Here is a 19,409-nt window from a genome sequence, read left to right as displayed (position 1 = left end):
GTTATACGGAGTTGTATTGTAGTTGAGTACTTGCCTCACCTGACGTGTTGCGTTCACATTCCGACTATTTTCGTTAAAGTACTACATCCAAAGCCTGATTATTTACGGGCTATGATAGGGGAGATGAGTAGATGAGCCACAGCAACCCCAGCACCAAGAAGGAGTTGTGCGAGATAAAAGGAAGTTGGTAGTGGTGATTCCATATCTGAAAGATGACGCCTATTCAAATTTCGCGCCAGTTGTATAAGAGCGACGCAAGTAGCGCCACTATGAGTATGCAAATCAGGCACGCTTTAAATGAGATCATGAGCGTTACTTATCTTTGAGACTAGACGATGTGAATTGATGTTAGTCAAGAATGCCTTTAAGACGACGAAGACGCCATTATTGACCGATGTCGTGTAACAGCGTTACGAGAAGCTGGCTGTTCCATTCGCGATATTGCAGGAACGTAGCCACTGCACAGCGATTTCTGGCAGCGGCTGTCACGGGAAGAAACAGTCGAAAGAGGGCCATGCTCTGGACGACTACTTGGCACTACCGAGAGGGAATACCGTCGTGTTCGGCGTGGCGCATTGTTGCGTCTGCAACAGCAATTCTTGTAGCCAGAATGAGATTTTTCACTCTGTAGCGGAGTGTGCGCTGATATGAAACTTCCTGGCGGATTAAAACTGTGTGCTGACCGAGACTCGAACTCGGGACCTTTGCCTTTCGCGGGCAAGTGCTCTACCAACTGAGCTACCCAAGCATGACTCACGCCCCGTCCTGACAGCTTTACTTCTACCAGTACTTCGCCTCCTACCTTCCAGACTTTACAGAAGCTCTCCTGCGAACCTTACAAAACTAGCACTCCTGAAAGACCGGACCGAGAGCTGTGAGGACGGGGCGTGATTCGTATTTGGGTAGCTCAGTTGGTAGAGCACTTGCCCGCGAAAGGCAAAGGTCCCGAGTTCGGGTGTCGGTCCCGCATACAGTTTTAATCTGCCAGGAAGTTTCATATCGGCGCACACTCCGCTGCAGAGTGAAAATCTCATTCTGGAAACATCCCCCAGGTTGTGGCTAAGCCATGTCTCCGCAATATCCTTTCTTTCAGTAGTGCTAATTCTGCAGGGTTCGCAGGAGAGCTTCTGTAAAGTTTGGAAGATAGGAGGCGAGGTACTGGTAGAAGCAAAACTGTGAGGACGGGGCGTGAGTCGTGCTTGGGTAGCTGAATTGGTGGAGCACTTGCCCGCAAAAGGCAAAGGTCCCGAGTTCAAGTCTCGGTCCGGCACACAGTTTTAATCTGCCAGGAAGTTTCAATTCTTGTAGCATTTCGAATCGAAGTGACACTATGAATCGTTACAAATCGGTTACTTCAAGGACAGCTCCGATCCAGAAGCCCTGCACCGCACATTCCACTGACCCCAAACCGGCGCTGTTTGTGACTTCAGTGGTGTCAATCGAGACCTCATTGGAAGGCGTAGTGGAGGTGTGTTACTTTTTCTGATGAAAACCGGTTCTGTTTCGATGCCATTGATTGCCGCGTGTTGTTTAGTAGTAGGCCTGTCTGTTTGCGGCCTAGGCACACTGCTCCTATACCTGGAGTTCTGGTCTGGGGTGCGGTTTCGTATCACAGCAGGAGCGCTCTCGTGGCTATCCCGCGCACCTCCACTGCAAATTTGTTGGTCAGTCTGATGATTCGACCTGTTGTAATATCTTTCATGAACACCATTCCAGGGGCCACATACAGCTGTTGTAACCCAACATGGTGTAGAATGTGTCATCATGTCGCCTTGCCATCTCGACCACCAGATCTGTCTCCAGTCGAGCACGTAGGGAACCTCATCTGTCGACAACTCTAGCATCATCCACAGTCCGCATTAATCCCTGCACGGCCAAGTGCAAGGCATGGAACTTATCCCACAAACTGATACCTGTCATTTGTACGAGACAACAAATACACTTCCATTTGCTTTTATTCAACATTCTGGCTGTTACACCGGTTGCTAACGTACCGGCATTTCACATCTGCAATGGTGGCCTGTCACAAACTACCCATTTTCAGATGAGTCAGCTTCCTTTGAACCGTGGCTTCCGAAATCATTGTTCAATCGTCAGCTGAGCTTTATTTTTATATGGTGTTAATTTATGTTGAAGACCTATTTATTGTGTGGTTAAGAGATTCAAAATATCAAAGGTAGACGATAATAGTGTGTAGAATTTTTATGGGTTCCAATAAAGTTAGTGAGATACTGACTGGAAATGGTTAGCATGAGGACGGTAGTGTTAGAAATATAATAAATTTTTTATCATAATTTTATGAAAATAAAATTTTAATGGAATGTTGTGGTTGCGGATATCAAAGGATTGCTCAGAGAAAATTCGAATGTGCAACTGTATTTTATGTAGATAACGTATGTGGAATGTAATCGGAGTTCGTGTAACGATGTTTTAAGTCATAGTATTTACAATATCGACGTGCAGGTGTTTTAGATATCTGAAATTATTTTGACTTTCTTCGTATAAATTGTTTCAGCTATTTATATATATTTTAATTGTACTTGCGGACCACAAAAATATTTACAAATCAGGTTTTAGGTTTCACAGGTAATGACCCTCTTCAAACCTGACCGTGATTACAAACATTACGCTAATCATATCGAATCAACATTTTTTGATTTGTAAATATTTTTGTGATCCTCTACTAGAATAAAAATGTATTTTCTGTAATTTCTGTAATCATCGAGATAACTGAGAAGTAGAATACTTCTAAAGAGTTCTTAAAATCAATTTTTGCACTACTTTTGATACCAGCTTTGATGTGATTAGCTCATGGAAGCAGAAAACCGATTATTTAATTGTAATAAAAGATTCTCCTGACTGTCAATATAAGTTCACAATGTCAGGCACAATGTCTAGAAAGGAAAAAGAAAGTTAAATTGTGGATCATGTGTGGACAGCTGATTGTGCAAGCACGTTTAATGTCTTTGACATGAAGTAAATCAATTTCATGCGATCTTATGTTGTGGTCGAAAGTATGTGTTAAATTTAATATTTGAAAATTAGGTTAGGTAACAAAGATATCCCTCGCATTACCAAGCGGGGTATTCTGACTACGCAAGGTTGATTTTTTCCCTATAATAATGTTATCTGAAGGGGCACATGCCTGTGGTTTCATGACTTTGTACTAAAATGATTGACGTTGAATGCACACTCACGACTGTCTAATTTTTTTGGCTTTATCATGGTTATTCAAGTCATTTATTGGTGGGGTTGTGAGACTACCCCGCTTGGCATGAAACGTCTTATTTTCTTATTTGTAGAAGAAGATTTTTGGAAATATATCTGTCATTCATCTTGTTTGTTGAGTTTTGCCAAAGATCCAATGTTTGTAATTGTTGCTGGTTACTATTGTTGAGTTGAATTTGACGTTCACTGTTGAGCTGAAATTACACGAGTCAGTGTTTAATCTGCAAGTAAGGATGTCCAAATGACTTTCTAGCGAAGAGATCATGGAAATTCTATACAATTCTGATGCCAGTGACGATGAAAATGAATGGGACATTGATAACGAACTGAATGAATATATGGAACCTCTTGACAAAGACCATATCATAGCATCAGGTGAAGCTGATGATGAAATATCAGAAGACACTACACATTCACCTGAAGAAGAAGAAGAAGAGGATGAAGAAGAAGAAGAAGAAGAAGAGGATGATGATGTTGAAGAAGAAGAAGAAGACACTGTAGATTTTTTGTCTCTAGAAGTGGATTACAATTTTCTAGTGAACCACCAAAAGATGGACGGCGTCGACGTCGCACCATTTTGAACGTAACACCTGGCTCAGTGAATGATGGAGAAACAATCAAGACAAAAACAGAGTCATTTTTATTATTTATCTCACAGGAAATCGTGAGCATCATTGTAGAAGAAACGAACAGGGAAGCCAAATGAGAAATTTCTTTGTGGAATGCAACTCATTCTTCGAACAAAACGACATGTAGAGGTTTAAATGCAACTGAAGTGTACGCTGTATTAGCAATTCTAGTAGGAACTGGTCGAACTCATGGACATCGCACAAGTGCTTCCGATCTGTGGGGAGGTAATGTTGCCTTTCGTCAACCATTCTTTTCTGCTGCCATGTCAAGAAACCGATTATTGTCCACACTGAAATTCTTGCGATTTGACAACAGAGACACAAGAGCACAGAGAATTGAAGAAACCAAGGACAAGCTACAAGCCATCAGGGTAGAGTTCGACAAATTTCAATCTAACTTGTGCAAGAACATCTATCCTTGTGAATACGTGACTATTGATGAACGATTAGCAACGTACAGAGAAAACTGCCCTTTTATGGTTTATATGAAGAGCAAGTCTGGCAAGTACGGCATTAAAATTTGGGTTTGTGCTGATTGAAGACATCTTACTTATTACGGATCCAAATTCACACAGGAGTGGTAAGCAATACTCGGGAAGTGAATCAAAGACAGAGAGTTGTTTTGGATCTGACGGAATCATTTCTGAATAACGGTCATGGTGTAACAACTGATAATTTTTTCACTAGTTTTCGATTGGCTGCTGAACCACTGAAACGAATCACGACATTGCTTGGTACCTTGCCTTCCAATAAAAAAAGAGATTCCCAAGGAATTCTTGCCATACAGAAAGAGAGTACTCACTCTTCAATGTTTGGTTTCACAAATGACTTGACCCTAGTTTCCTATGTTCCAAAGAAGAAAAACTGGCTCTGAGCACTATGGGACTTAACTGCTGAGGTCACCAGTCCCCTAGAACTTAGAACTACTTAAACCTAACCATCCTAAGGACATCACACACATCCATGCCCGAGGCAGGATTCGAACCTGCGACCTAGACCCACTCGGCCACTCCGGCCGTCTCCAAAGAAGAGAAAGGCAGTAATACTGCTCTCTACTCAGCATAATGAGAGACAAGTGAGTGGTGAAGATAGTGAACTCAAACCGGAAATCAAACTGCACTACAACAAAACCAAAGTAGCTGTAGATAATGGGTACAAAATGAGAAGAGAATACACTTGTGTTAGAAGAACGAGGCGGTGGCCACTAAGAATCTTCATGGAAATGATAGATATTGCAGCACTGAATGCATATATTCTGTATACTCAAAGATTTCCTGAGTGGCAGATGAATAACCGAAGCCGACGTAAACTCTTCTCGACTGAACAGGCATTTGGACTCAGCAAAGGCAACATGGAAGAAAGAGCCAAAAGTATCAACGGTCTTCATGAAGATGTACAAGATGCACTGAAAGCTTGTGGTATTGCGATTCCTACTGCAGTGATCCAGACCTAGTGTTCAAAATTACCAACACAAAACGATGTCAATATTGCAAGAGAAACGAAGATCGGAAAACCAGATTTTGTTGTGTAAAGTGCAAGAAACCTATTTGTAATATACACAGAGAAGAAACTGTTACTGTGAAGTGCATGCAGTTCAAAAACGTACTTGACTGAAAAGCTGAAAAAAGCCTTGTGTTATTTTATTGCAGTGACAGTTGAGGTACATAGATTACTAATTTTCTGTTCGTTGAGTACTGATTAAATACTTCAAATAATCTGGAAACCTGTTTTTCAATGCTAAATAAACCCATTCAATGGAAATAATGAAATCTGAGAACAAATTTTACAATAAACCACAAAACTCTTTTGGGGTAGTCCAAATACCCCGCTTGATAAAATAGAGGTGTGAAAAAGCTCGGTAACGGGAGGGATATTTAAGTCGTAATTAATCTATAAAATATTGGTCCAGTGCTGCTATCTATGAATGTGAAAACAGTAGACGCATGGTAACTATATCATGAAGTATGCCTTTCAGATATTCTGCAAAGCAAAGTACGAGATCTGCGTGTCTTTACATCCACACACAACCGTCTGTAATATCCAATGATATCTTGACAAAATATGTACTCGTTTCACTTTATGAGACGGAAATTACGTTATCGTTTTACAGCTGGATGATATAATGAGAAGAAGAGAAAAGTGGAATGATTACTTGGGCTCAGCTGTACGTAAAGAAAATGGCAGAACTGTAGCTCACATACGAAAGAGAACACTCGCAACACACTTGTACAGTCCGTACTGTAATATTGCTGACGTGTTTGGGCTATGTATTTGTCCTTACTAACTATGATTGTTTATAGAATAGAGCGAAGCAAATGGCCACAGCTTCGTTTGACTGGCAGGAGAGAGTAAAAGGATTGCTCAAAGTACATAGCTGGCCGCCACTGGAAGGAATACATTGTGCAGTTCGTTAGAAATTGCTTCGAAAGTTCCATGAACCAGTTTTAACGCTAAGACAGCGAACATTTTACAGTACTCGACACATAGATCGCATACGGTCACTAAATAAAGTTAGGCTTATAAAAGCCTATAACTGTTCATCCATAACTTAAAATTCTTTTGTTCCAAGTAAGTCACGTAACTGTACAATATTGTTATTTATGGATGAGTGCAACCAGTCACAGACTTTAGTATCAATTAAGATAAAATTGTTTTACAGGCTGCGACGTAGCCTTGAGAAAAAACAGTGATTATGAAAGTATAGACCTTGTTTCTTTATTTTCCGTTTGATTACAAAAATTGTCGTCAGACGGTACGTGGTGGCCATCTTCTGATGTTTAAAACACAATCTCGTGAAGAGATATAAAATAATGCTTTGTTTTATATTTATAGACGATGTAGTGATATGTGGTTAGTGAATACAGCTGTCGTTAACCACTGAGTACTATATTGGGAGTAGATGTGCAATTGATCTCTATCACATTCCAGTGCGATTGTCTACTTTGGTTAAGAGGTCCAAAGATTTGAAATATGGGTTTAGTGACTGACAGCTGTCAGCTGCTCAATTCTTTGTTTTCCAATTAATTACCTAATTAACTTAATACGCAGGACTTCTCGGTTGCTACAGTTATTCCTCCTACATACACTTCAGTTTTTGTTAGCTGTCACTAAATTACTTTCTTTCTCTAATTCGCTATCTTCTTTCTACGCCACCAGGATCTGTTTTTTGTGTATTTCAAACAATGTTGCATTCGTGGTATACAATATCAGCTGAAACGAAGAAATTTCATTTATGATACAATTGGAAAACAAAGTAGTGCTTCAATATTACAATTAATGTAATTCATAAACATTTATTCGAGGTTAAAGAGATAACAGACATTAAAATACATCTGTTGATATGTTCAATTATAACGACACTTCAGCGTAATATCCCCAGATTGTATCTGTTCGATTTTGTGGGTGAAGAATGATGGCTCAATTGACTCAACATCGTTACAGAAAAGTAGTAACTACACCATCAGCTTTAAACATAAAATTAACTTTTACATAAGAAGGTTACACAGTACAACCATACATTAAATATGATCCACCACAGACACTGAACAACAACTATGTCATTATTGATATTAGTACATTAACAGCACGAAAAGTTTATATAATCTGTCAAACCGTGTCAGACTGTTTAGCAAAGATAACTCTTTCGGTTATCATACATGATTCATTCATTATCTTTCGACAGGTTCAGCTGTACTATGAGAAATATTGTTAAAGAAGAGTAATAATAATATGATAATTTAATAACAACTCTGTATAAAATTCATACCATTGATGTTTGAAGAGAAGGAAATCCTGCCTAGCGCACGATCGTTTTGAAGAGAGATTAGCTCGAAAATATTTTTATCAGTTATAAATTTTACAACAGCTCAGCACATACATTGTACACCGTAAACAGGAGTGTACGTTATAGAATAAGAGAAATGTACACACTCTTTTTCTTACGATAGTGCTAATAATAAAAATAAATTTAACGTCTTTGAACGACGTAGTTCTGATGAATAACGTATTTACATATAAAAATATTGATTGTTCGTAAAACTAAACATTAAATTATTTTCATTGTTTGCACATAAATTCTTAGCGATATTTCAATAAAACGACAACTACTGAGATAAGTATTCCAAGTGCATTAATCATTTCAATCAGTACGCAGAGATAGTTCTGCAACCATATTCTTTTCTTGAAAACTTTTATTATTAATAGAATAAACAACATCTGAGATTCAGTGCAAGCACTTCCGGAAAATAAATTTTTCGAACACACACGCACACACACACATCAGTCCTTTCCAAATAGTGATTTCTCCCCATATATTCTCGTCTTTCTAGTTTAATTTAGTTTCCAGTCTATTCTGATGCCGTTCTTATGGCACATTTGGAAAATAGCATAGCTCTGCAAAGCAGTTTAATACTGGTGATCATAGTTTATTAAAAATTATATATTCATTTCCACTCTGTGACAAATTTGGCAGTCAACAGGTTACTACATAGTAACTTATATTGCTAAGATATTTGTCAAACGTCACTTTGCGTAGCCAATACGGGATGATTTTAGTTTTGGTCATGTCTTCTGAAGAAAATACTGCACTGAGGTAGATAGCATAATGGAATAACACTCTGCTGCAATCTCGTTTCTTGTTAGTGAATAACCAATTTTATATGGATTCAAGACATCGTCGTCAAAAATCGTCCTGTTAATTTCCATCCCGTCGACAAGATTTTTAAGCTAAACACTGCAAGAACTCTCTGTGTTTTGAATCATTAATAGTCCTTTTACTAATTGTTTTAATTTAGCACTTTACTCACCGACCCAATTCGAACTTGTAACGTTAGATGTATCGTTAGAATGTATCTGATAGGATATGTCACGAACGATGTCAACTATCAGTTACAACCTTTTGTGAACCCCTGGACACCTCAACGTTTGTGTTCTCCTTCGCTGAAGGAGAATCGGAATATTGATTATTTGCGATAAAATAATGTAAGTCACTATCTTGTTAGAAACACATTTGTTTTATATTTCATTGTTAACACAAGGCGTGTTTGATATGGTGTAGTAGCCCACACAGAAAACGTTTGCTTTCATGTTCGTTACTTTCAGGATATATGTAGTGTTTACAAGCAATCCACTTGTGTAGAAAACACAAATTTTACCACCGTTTCATAAACTCAAAGCACACAAATCAGTAACTAGAAATGCTGCTACTGCACATTCCATTAACCAAAGACAATGTGGACTAGAAACTTCAGAAAGTAAAAATTATAAGGAATTTGTCGATGTATTCGTATTAGACGTAACAATAACTACGCATTTGATTTGTCTAACACATTTAAAAAAAAATGGGTTAAAATCATATCCTGGAGACTATCTCCAATAGTTTTCCTAGCGAAACAGAACTTAAACATCACAACTGAGTATAGTGACTCCCACTACTAACAGTACTTTCGTTCAGTGTTCTTGGAAATTAAGAATGTTTCAGGAAAACGTGTAAGAACGTAGAACGTGGAAGCTGGTAATGAGGAAAAAGGGAGGGTCCGGGAGCTGTGGTTGAAAAATGCTGTCGCTAACGGGCAGTGAAAGCCAAAGTTTAGCGCTCAAGTCCCAGTCTGGCACACCCATTTAATATGCCTGAAAATTTCAAGGATGTGGTATGCTTCTACACTGTTTCACTTTTTAACGTACCACGTTTTAGTACTTAGTTAATAATTTGCTGTCATAAATTTAAGAAGTTTACGGTTCTGAACGCCGTCTGCGATTCAGCTTTTAATGGATATTATACTATCCTGAATGAAAGTGAAGAAGAATTACATGAACTGCCGAACGGAATGAACGATCTAATGAGTACAGAGTACGGATTGAGAGTAAATCACAGAAAGAGGAAGGTAATGAGAAGTAGCAGAAATGAGAACAGCTAAAAACTTAACATCAGGATTGATGGTCACGAAGTAGATAAAGTTAAGGAATTCTGCTACCTAGGCAGTAAAAGAACTAATGACGGACGTAGCAAGGAGAACATCAAAAGGCGACTAGTAATAGCAAAAAGGGCATTCCTAGCCAAGAGAAGTCTACCAATATCAAATATCGGCCTTAATTTGAGGAAGAAATTTCTGAGACTGTTCGTCTGGAGTACAGCATTGCATGGTAGTCAAACATGGACGTGGGAAAACCGGAACGGAAGAGAATCGAAGCATTTGAGATGTGGTGCTACAGACGAATGTTGAAAATTAGGTGGACTGATGAAGTAAGGAATGAGAAGGTTCTGCGCAGAATCGGAGAGGAAAGGAATATGGGGAAACACTGATAAGTAGAAGAGACAGGATGATAGGACATCTGTTAAGACATCAGGGAATGACTTCCGTGGTACTATAGGGAGCTGTAGAGGGCAAAAAGTCTAGAGGAAGACAGAGAATGAAATACAACCAGCAAACAATTGGTGACATAGGTTGCAATTCGTACGCTGAGATGAAGAGGTTAGCAAAGGAGAGGAATTCGTGGCGGGCCATGTCAACCAGTCAGAAGACTGATAACACAAAAAAATTGCTTTTCTAAATACAAATATTAAATTAAGGATCCTGTAACTTAACCAAGTTGTTCATTTAGTAGCCTACATCATACAAAATGTCTACTGAAATGGAAACCTAGCCTGGAAACTGTAATTGTACCGAGTATGGTTTATTTCACAAAACCTTTTATTCTTATGTCTTGGACACGGAATTTATGTGCGATAACAATTTTTAGCGCTTGTCAATTTTTGAACGAGGTATTTCGGATGGTTACGAAGTCTTTCGCAATTGAGTCCTTGGATAAAAACTTCTTGTTTGCCATGTCACATTCGAATAACATCCCAAGCTTTCGGTGATTGCCTCCATCAACATCGCCAGAGAGTAAGTGAAGGGTACGAATAAATATTGGTAGCATTAAGCGAGATATGTAAAGTTCTGAAACTGCAGTAAAAGTATCTTATAAATCTTATAAACACAGGAATGGTACTGAGCTCTGGACCAACTATAGGCAATGGCATGTGCATAAAAATGGATGTGTGTACACAAACACACACACACACACACACACACACACACACACACACACACACACACACACAAGACAGTATTTCAGAAGAAAACTAGAGGCATCCTTATTTGTGAGGGTTGGGGGTGGTAAAATGGTAACATGTCACCACAGCTCTGGCGCGGTTGGAACAATTTCAATCGAACACGCCTTGTACTATTGACTAATTGGAAGCAAATACTGTTTGGACAAAACAAACCTAAAATTTTCAAGGGTGAGGTTCGGGTGTACAGGAGGTGATGTGTAAAAATTACCAAAACCGTGCGGTATTAGTGTCGCTAAATATTTAAAGATAATAACTGCTTCTAAAACACGCCACATTTACATAATCATTTCACGTATAGCGAACATGAAGTAAAACGAACGTGCCTAACGCACCTAAATATAGCAGATGGTTTCTCAACCTACTAACAACTTGCTGTTATGGGAAGTATCAGTGCTGTATTAAAAACGCTCTATTTCCTGAATTACCACTTGCATGACATTAAGCAGTATGTGTCCTCGGAGTCTTTCATAGAGGCATGTCTGAATAAAATCTTCTCGGTTTTTTATTCGAATTGACGCCGCTTGAAAACGGAGTAGATTTTAGTAATTAATCAGTACGCTTTTCAGAAATTCACTGCGCATTTGAGCGTGAGATGAAAAGAATCTGCCTGAAACTGTATGCTGGAATGGAACTCGAACTGGGACTCCTACCTTTGAAAATAAAACAGGGGTTCATCATTCCGTCGTAGACGATGTTACCGAGCACAATGTCCGATGGGGGGAGGAAGTAGACCGTGACTCTTTGATTGCAGCCATGCGGTTAAGTGACTTAGTCGAACTACGGAAACCACGGATAACATGAATGGGAAGGGCATGACGGGGATTTGAAACACGCTCCTCCCAAAGGACAACCCATTCAGAAAATTACGGAGCCACGTGGTATGGAGTTCATTTTTGTTACCTTTGCAAGTCCACACTCTATCATTTATTTTCATTGATGCCTGCCAAATATGCGTCATGTATACGTGGTACAAATAGTAATAAATTCCCATGAAGAAAACTGCAAGAGCATAAAACGCATAGTAGGTATAAATAAACAAAAAATTGATGTCATCCTCTCTAATGCAAGCTCAGCGTCTTACCCACCCAGCCACCTCTTTCTGTCTTGTGTTTGATGGGAAATTCATTAGTCACAGAGATACCCAGACATGTCTCACTGCTCGTCTTACAGCTTCAGTCCCTCGGTGTCCCTCCACTGCGTCCAGCACAGAAGTTCTCACACCCGCCTTCGTAGAAATCGAAAGGTAACAGCCGCCTCCCGTCTTGTCATGTCGTTTCTTCGTAGGTGAGTAATTTATATTTAATAGTAACAGACAGATTCTTTATTACTGCTCTTTAGTGAAATACGTGCGTTAAACTGCCACAAGTTGAAACGATGTGACAGAGAAGGGTTTGAAGTCGAATTCTCATGTGTACATTCAGTAACCATGCCCTTGTTGCTGATACTGTACTGAAGAAGCACTGAACATGGGGAAGGGAGGGTTCTCGATCCAGCAGGAAGCAGAGACATCTTTTCTAATCTTGGGAACCACTTCAGAGGATCGTGGTAAAGCAAAGAAGGAAGACTTGGATTTTTCTGTCGATGACAGGGCCATTAGGGAAGGAGGACAAGCTTGAATTGGTTAAGACTGAAGAATGAAACTGGTAGCGTCCTTTCAAGGAAACAACGTCAGTATTCAATTAAAACTATTGGAGAAACCATGGAATCGTACTGTGAATTCGTATGAAATATGCGACTCCAATAAGGTTTCGTGTATGAATGGAATGTCAACGAGCGCTATGTAGCACCCTCATATACCGATCTGACATACATATGGGGTAGTGCTGGTTAACTAACGAATTCGGTTACCTGACAAGTAAAAATTTGTAACTAAAGTACTAACTACAACCAAACTGAGTAGCCATTGTGACATGTTCATGATGTGACGTCATTCATACGCAGTACGTAGGTCTACGTTGTCAGCACTAAAAAACTACATCCGTTTGGCATCCTAAGTGAGCGGCAGTTGATCCCCATCGGTCGCTATCCACGTGCTTCGGTCTGATTTACTTCCAGGCGGGAGAAAACTCTGACTGCGACCTAACGAGCGCTTGACACCCAAAGGGAACATGGCGGATAGCTACGCAGCCCAAGTCCTACAGAACGGCTTCGAGCTTGTGCACACTGCGACTTTGTCGGGGCCCAACCGAAATACAGGGTCCGAAACGAACGTGTGACATCACGCTAATTGCCTTGCCCGCCATACTTCGCGAACGCTCGGCACCCTGGAGGGCCCAAGGGAAATCAACATGTCAACGATAAAATACCCAGTGAAAGTCCTTCCTTTGTCGTATGTCATCGAGCGCCAGCACGCATTTAAATGTGCAGTCAGGAGTTGCTAACCTTGTTTGAAATAGTTACTCGTTCCTCGACAGAGATTGCTGCTAGCATTACCAAGACTTGCAGCGTCACGCGCTGTGACGCACGCGTCGCAGCCTGTCTTTTTTGTTGGCATCGAACTTTGCGGCCTATGCGCATCTGCGAGACACCGCACTGTTATGCATGACGTGCAGGTGTCTCTCGGTCGATAGGCGAGGTAGTGTCGATCATCCTTGGTCATGTCTACTAAGCTGCGCGAAGTTTATACGCCCTGTCTTTCGGACAGCGAGCGGATCAGCCATGCACTTCCAGTGATCTAGTCGGAAAGCCGTTCCCCTGGCCGCTGTCGGTTTCACAGGCGTGGAATCCGCTATTTCTCATTCAGGTAGTTTCTCAGCTCTCATCACAAGAGAGAGGGGAAGCTATACTAGTCCTCCAACAAGGAAGCATCCACGACAGTACCTGCAAAGTGACCCCGTGTCCTCAGAATCGCAGTCAGAGGCGTTGACCACTCAGCTACGGAAGGGGACCCTTGCATTGCCTTCGTATATTGCCGGTACTTCCGTAGGAGTGAAGAAGAAGTCTCAGGCTCGACACAGCAAACAAAAAAGCTAATAATTTGACTGAATCAAATGTGGTTCACTCCGAAAGGTTAATTTTGATACTTTCGTGGGATGCTGTGAAGAAAGGCAATAGGCGCTCATTTGAAGAAAACATAGGAATGGACTATCATACTGCGTACCGAGGTATGGTTCACATACCACGTATGGAAGCACTCTCTCTGGGAAAACTATTCCGTTTGTAATCGAGAGTTGAATTATGTTTAGATATGCTAAAATTGGGAATTTAGAAGAAAAGGAATCTATCACTCAACTTTCCTAATGAATATATATATATATATATATATATATATATATATATATATATATATAGAGAGAGAGAGAGAGAGAGAGAGAGAAAGAGAGAGAGGGGGGGAGCAAGTTATGGCTTGGGTAAGCAGATTCAAGCTCGTGTAGGCTGGAGTAGTTACGCAGAGTTAGAGGATAAGCTGTCATGGAGACCTGCTTTGAGATGAAGACCACAACAACGACGTACCAGACATTCTGGCTAAATACCTTAGAGAGTAAGTGCCACACTACGAAGCCAAGGCTCTGGGCTTTTGCTTGAAGTCAATTCTATGATTTTTTTTACTGTCATTTGCACTTTCTTCATATTTGGAAATTATTTTGAGGTGAAAAAGTTCAATGCATAAAACATTCTCGGACTTCTTGTCACGTCAGTTCAGGGCAAAACCTTGAGCTTTGGACGATTACTTGCGTCGTCTTAATCAGGAGCAACTGGCAACCTGAATTGGTGCTGTGGTGGCCTTATGTAGCCCATACAAGGCTTCTGATTGGTCGGTAATTACATAATGCTGTCGCAGATGGTGTCAACGTCTACGCAAGCGGTGCCACCGCTCCAGTAGTACCGAAGAATGTCTCTGCTCCTTCTCTGCATCGAGGACTCGCTTGCATTGAAGCGGCTGAAGCTCTTTCCGCACATTCTTATTTCTGCAGCCTCTTTAATTACAGAAGTTCATTTGTAGAACCATGGTCCAAAACGTTTGTTTCGTCCAATAGTATTTTGTATTTTTTTCATAATCCTTTGCTCAGCAACTGCAGGTTTGCCCAATTCTCGATTTTTAATATGCCGTTGATTTTCTACACAGCGGGCAGAAATAGTAGGGATGGATAGACCGACGTAATTGCTTCAGCGTCCACAGGGATCCTGGTGCAGGAACTGTCCTTAACTTGGCGTTGCATCTCTTTTACCTTGTTAGGAAGTCGGAAAGTAGTTCATGCGCTGTCTTCCTAGAACTCTATCTATTTTGCTGAATGTAGCACCGTAGAAAGGAAGGAATACAATAGATATCTCATCACAAGAGTGTTGAATATTTTCACGTTTTCTCTTCTTGAAGAATGCTTACATCATATGACGTAAACCATAGCCGTTTTTTCGGAACTCGTACTTCACAGGAACGGCTATGGCTCACGTCATATGAAATCAGAGAAAACGTGAAAATGTTGAACAGTCACGTGATGAGCCACCGATTATATTCCTTTCTACGGCATTACATACAGCAAAATATGGCGAGTCATAGGAAGACGAGGTATGAGACCTATTTTACGACCTAAGAAGATAAAGGAGATGGTACGTCCTGCTAAGGACAATCTCGGCCTCAAGATCTTTGGGATTTACTTGTATAAAATCCCTTGTGAGTGCGGTATCAATTACATCGGCCATTCCATCGGTACCATTTCTGGTCACTGTGCAGACCATCAACGGGATATTAAAACTCAGGCACTGGAGAAATCTGCAGTTGCTAACCACAACCTTATGAATAAATAAAAAATACTGTTTGACGAAATAAAAGATTTTTCCCATAGTCCTAAGTATTTAAATTCTGTAAAGAGGCTATACAACTTTAAACATTGCTGTATGCAGCAACCGTAAAATAGTTTCTTTTTTCAGTCTAATGCCACCTGTTTCAGTATATACAAGCAGACCTTGGCGGCAATCTTGAATTTTTAACTAGAAATGACAGTAAAACTTTTACGTAGGATGTTTTATTATGTGACGTGGCCTTTTTGGTGTTAAAATTGTATGACGAGAGCAGCAATGCTGAGCCTAATATGTATGTAATTACAAATTCTGATGAAGACTCCCTTAGTTTAGGAGTCGAAACCATGGTCAATTCGACTATATGATCCATTGCAACCAGTGGGCTGTCTTTATTACAAAAATAAATAAATAAATAAAATAAAGAGGCTATAGAAATAACAAAATGCGAGAAGAACGTCAACCATCACAAAGGATATGATCTTTTGCAGCGCATGGAAACGAGTTCTCGATCCAGCAGGAAGCAGAGACATTCTTCGCGATGTTTCTGCTACTACGGTAACCGTCGCACCACCAGTGCAGACGTTGACACGATTGCGACAGCATTACGTAATTACTGACCAACCAGAAGCCGTCTATGGGCTACATAAGGTCAGCACAACAACAGTTTAGTCAGTTGATCCTAACTTTTCATGAGCATGAAAAGTTTGAGGTTTCATCGTGAACTGACGCGGCAAGAAGTCCGAGAGTGTTTTATCCGTCAGTGCCGTCGTGGAAGACTTCGTTCTCAAAATAGTTTTGTGATCAAAATGAACAGATGAGCTCGTCTCTCTTTTCTGAGGCGAGAGATTTGGAAGTGATCCTATTTTTAACTGTATTTTACATGCAAACGGTACATTTCCGAACATAGGTTTGTTGTAAGACTTCATCTACTAAGTCCGCTCTACAACCCTTACAAACCTGATGAACCTGAATATTTTCCCCCCTTCTCTTCCGGCTCTGTAACACTGACATAAAATTCTGCTGCAATCGAGGCGGACTAATTAAAAAAAAGTTACACAATTTCCTCAGTACTGAAGTTGTGGAACTACCATCTCGTGGCAGCACGCCTCGAATAAGCAACCTTAGGATCTGTACAACATCCTGTATAGTTTAACCGAAAGGTTGCGAAAGTTTAGTAAGTGCGTTGTCATTACCAAGCGACCTGGAGCAGTGTTAATGAAGTGCTCACTTAATCGTATCACGTTCGCAGATCTCCTACATGGCCTTGTGTTGCAATTTTGCCGATCAGGAATGTCCAGAAGACATGCTGGTGATGAGCCATGTCGGAAACGCCTCATTAATATTTTTGTAGCAAGTGGATTCTTATTATTTAGCTGTTGAGTGGTACTTAAGATAGGTAAATAAATTAGTGAAATCAATGTGAAGTGAAACAGAAATTAGAAAATAAATGAAAAACTTAGCTTAGTTTAGAAGAATTACACACTGGCAAACAGCGGTCAGAGGAGCAGTGACAGAAGAGCCAATGACCGTGAAGTCAGCACGTTCAAGAGAAGCCATCACCCTCCCCACATAAGCGGACGCTGTCGATTCAGCCGTCAGGGCATCGCCCGACCGGCTCACGTGTTTCTCAATTGTCACATGTGATCACAGGCCCTCGCCTACATTCCACGAGCCAATGACCGACGTTAAGAAGATTCTTGGAGCTTTTCAACGTGACAGAAGAGGCAATGACCGGCTCACGTATTTCTCAGTTGTCACATGTCATCAAAGGCCCTCGCCTACATTCCAAGAGCCAATGACCGACGTTAAGAAAATTCTTCGAGAAGCCTTTCAATGTGACAGAAGTGGCAATGACCGTGAAGTCGTTCACCTCCAGTAAACTGAAGTGAATAAATACGCGAGACGCAGTGGGCCCGAGAGGAGTAGTTTTCAGTTCAGTTTCGGTGCTGAAGACCGTCATGCAGGAAGAGATTACATCGTACACAGAAGCACCAAGTCCGTCGCTGTAATGGAATAGCAAGCAGCAGCCTCGCCGCCAGTAGACAGAAGTCAGAAGGTATTTGAACACTGATTGTTACGTACCCAGGTGACTCGTGAGGACGGGAACGAGACGGCCTCACATCAGCAGTCATCTGTGTGCTTGGATGAAGATCTGACGGCCGAAGACTGGCAAGCTGGAGTCCGTTGTTCGAGTCCGGGACACTGACCTTCCCCCGCCGCGCCGCTCCGCTGGCCGACGCACAACAGACGCGGCCGCTTAGAGAAGAGAAACACTGGGACGCCACATCCAAGGTATCACCATCCGATTCACGACTTCGTTCTCAATAATTAAACGGGCCACATCGCGATGCGCATCTCCAGTCAACTGGGCGAAACAGCGACACGACATATACGCCGCCGCTCACGCAGAAAGGCACAGCTGCCGCTCTCCCAGCCAGAACAATCCAGTAAGAAAACCGTTGTACAAATCTTCAATTAAAGTTATCTTATGTAAAAACGCTGTTTCATTCTACCTGATACCCGAGCCAGAGAAAAAGTAATTCATTTAGTGTTTTTTCGCCCTGACATAATGCTTTAGAATCAAATGCCCTATGCAGTAATGCCCATCCTGACAATTGACTAGCATCAATAGAGAAAACCCAGTTACATAGCGACCAGTGTGCTCAGTTCAACAGGTACTTACGTCACAAGCACTTAAAGGCTTAAGTACAGCGTAGAATGTTGTGATCGTGAAGGCCAGCTTATTTCAGCCGATCCAGTTTCTTGTAAGTTTCTATCCACGGCGATAAATTTCTTTCAGTTAGGTTGACGCCCGCCTGCTCTACAGTTCCCGGACGCTACAGCGCAGGAGAGTGGGCGGCGCCCCTCTGGCGCTACTCGTACTGCACGGAGCCGGCGGAGGCGGAGGTGGCCCACGTGAAGCGGTGCGGGTGCTGGAGAGGCGGCCGGTCGGCGGCGCACGCGCCCCAGCTCTGCAGCACTACGCGCCGCGGCGGGGGGTGTCAGGCGGCCGGCCGGTACAGCGAGCGCATCTCGAGGCCGGAGCCGGTGGCCGAGGGGCACGCCGTCGCCGACGCCGCCACCGAGGCCGAGACGCGGAGGCGGGCGCCGCCGCGGCGCAGCACCAGTGGCGCGGGCGCCGGCGAGTAGCGGCCGCCGCCGCCGTACGCGCACTTCCAGAACAGCCGCCTGAACTCCAGCCGGAACTTGCCTGCAACACGGACCGCGGATTTGTTACAGTCTCGCGCACTTCTCAACATTCAACACTAGCAATACCGAGGCATTTTCCGTAAGATGCATTACCAAGAGTTTGGGGGGCGTGGTATTTTATCCCAACCCCAAAAAGAAATTTAAAAAAATAGTAAATTGTTTTTGAATTACACTGAGGTGACCGAAGTCTTCGGGCATGTTCTAATATCAAAATATAGAGTTCCACAGCCGGAAATCTCATGTCCATTATAGTTATCTGGGCTGTTATGCCACGGTATGCTGTTGCGGAGCATGCTTTCCAGCCAGGGAACCATCATATTCGTTTCAAGGATATTATCAAAGGCTCTACAGGGAGGCAATCGAAATCGTTAAACACCCTAATAATTTCAATCGAAAGGAGGAGGGCGTGAAATTAAACGGTATATGGATGCCGGTTGTTGTGTACATAGTTCCGCGTAGTCAGTGCATACACAACTTTCCCACTAGAG

General features: G+C 41.7%; 1 protein-coding gene across 1 annotated transcript in view; it reads right to left on the bottom strand.

The window, feature by feature from the left end:
• Positions 1-18,713: 18,713 nt before the first annotated feature.
• Positions 18,714-19,409, bottom strand: part of LOC124803188 (orexin receptor type 2-like) — a 67,440-nt gene continuing 66,744 nt past the window's right edge. Inside the window, exon 6 of the mRNA XM_047264371.1 lies at positions 18,714-18,922. Within this exon, the coding sequence (XP_047120327.1) occupies positions 18,714-18,922 (209 nt within the window). The remainder of the gene's footprint in view (positions 18,923-19,409) is intronic.

Source organism: Schistocerca piceifrons, chromosome 6 (genome assembly GCF_021461385.2).
Source record: "Schistocerca piceifrons isolate TAMUIC-IGC-003096 chromosome 6, iqSchPice1.1, whole genome shotgun sequence".
NCBI classification, from domain to species: domain Eukaryota; kingdom Metazoa; phylum Arthropoda; class Insecta; order Orthoptera; family Acrididae; genus Schistocerca; species Schistocerca piceifrons.
Note: the sequence above shows the minus strand (reverse complement) of the source record. Positions and strands in the feature narration are given on the sequence as shown.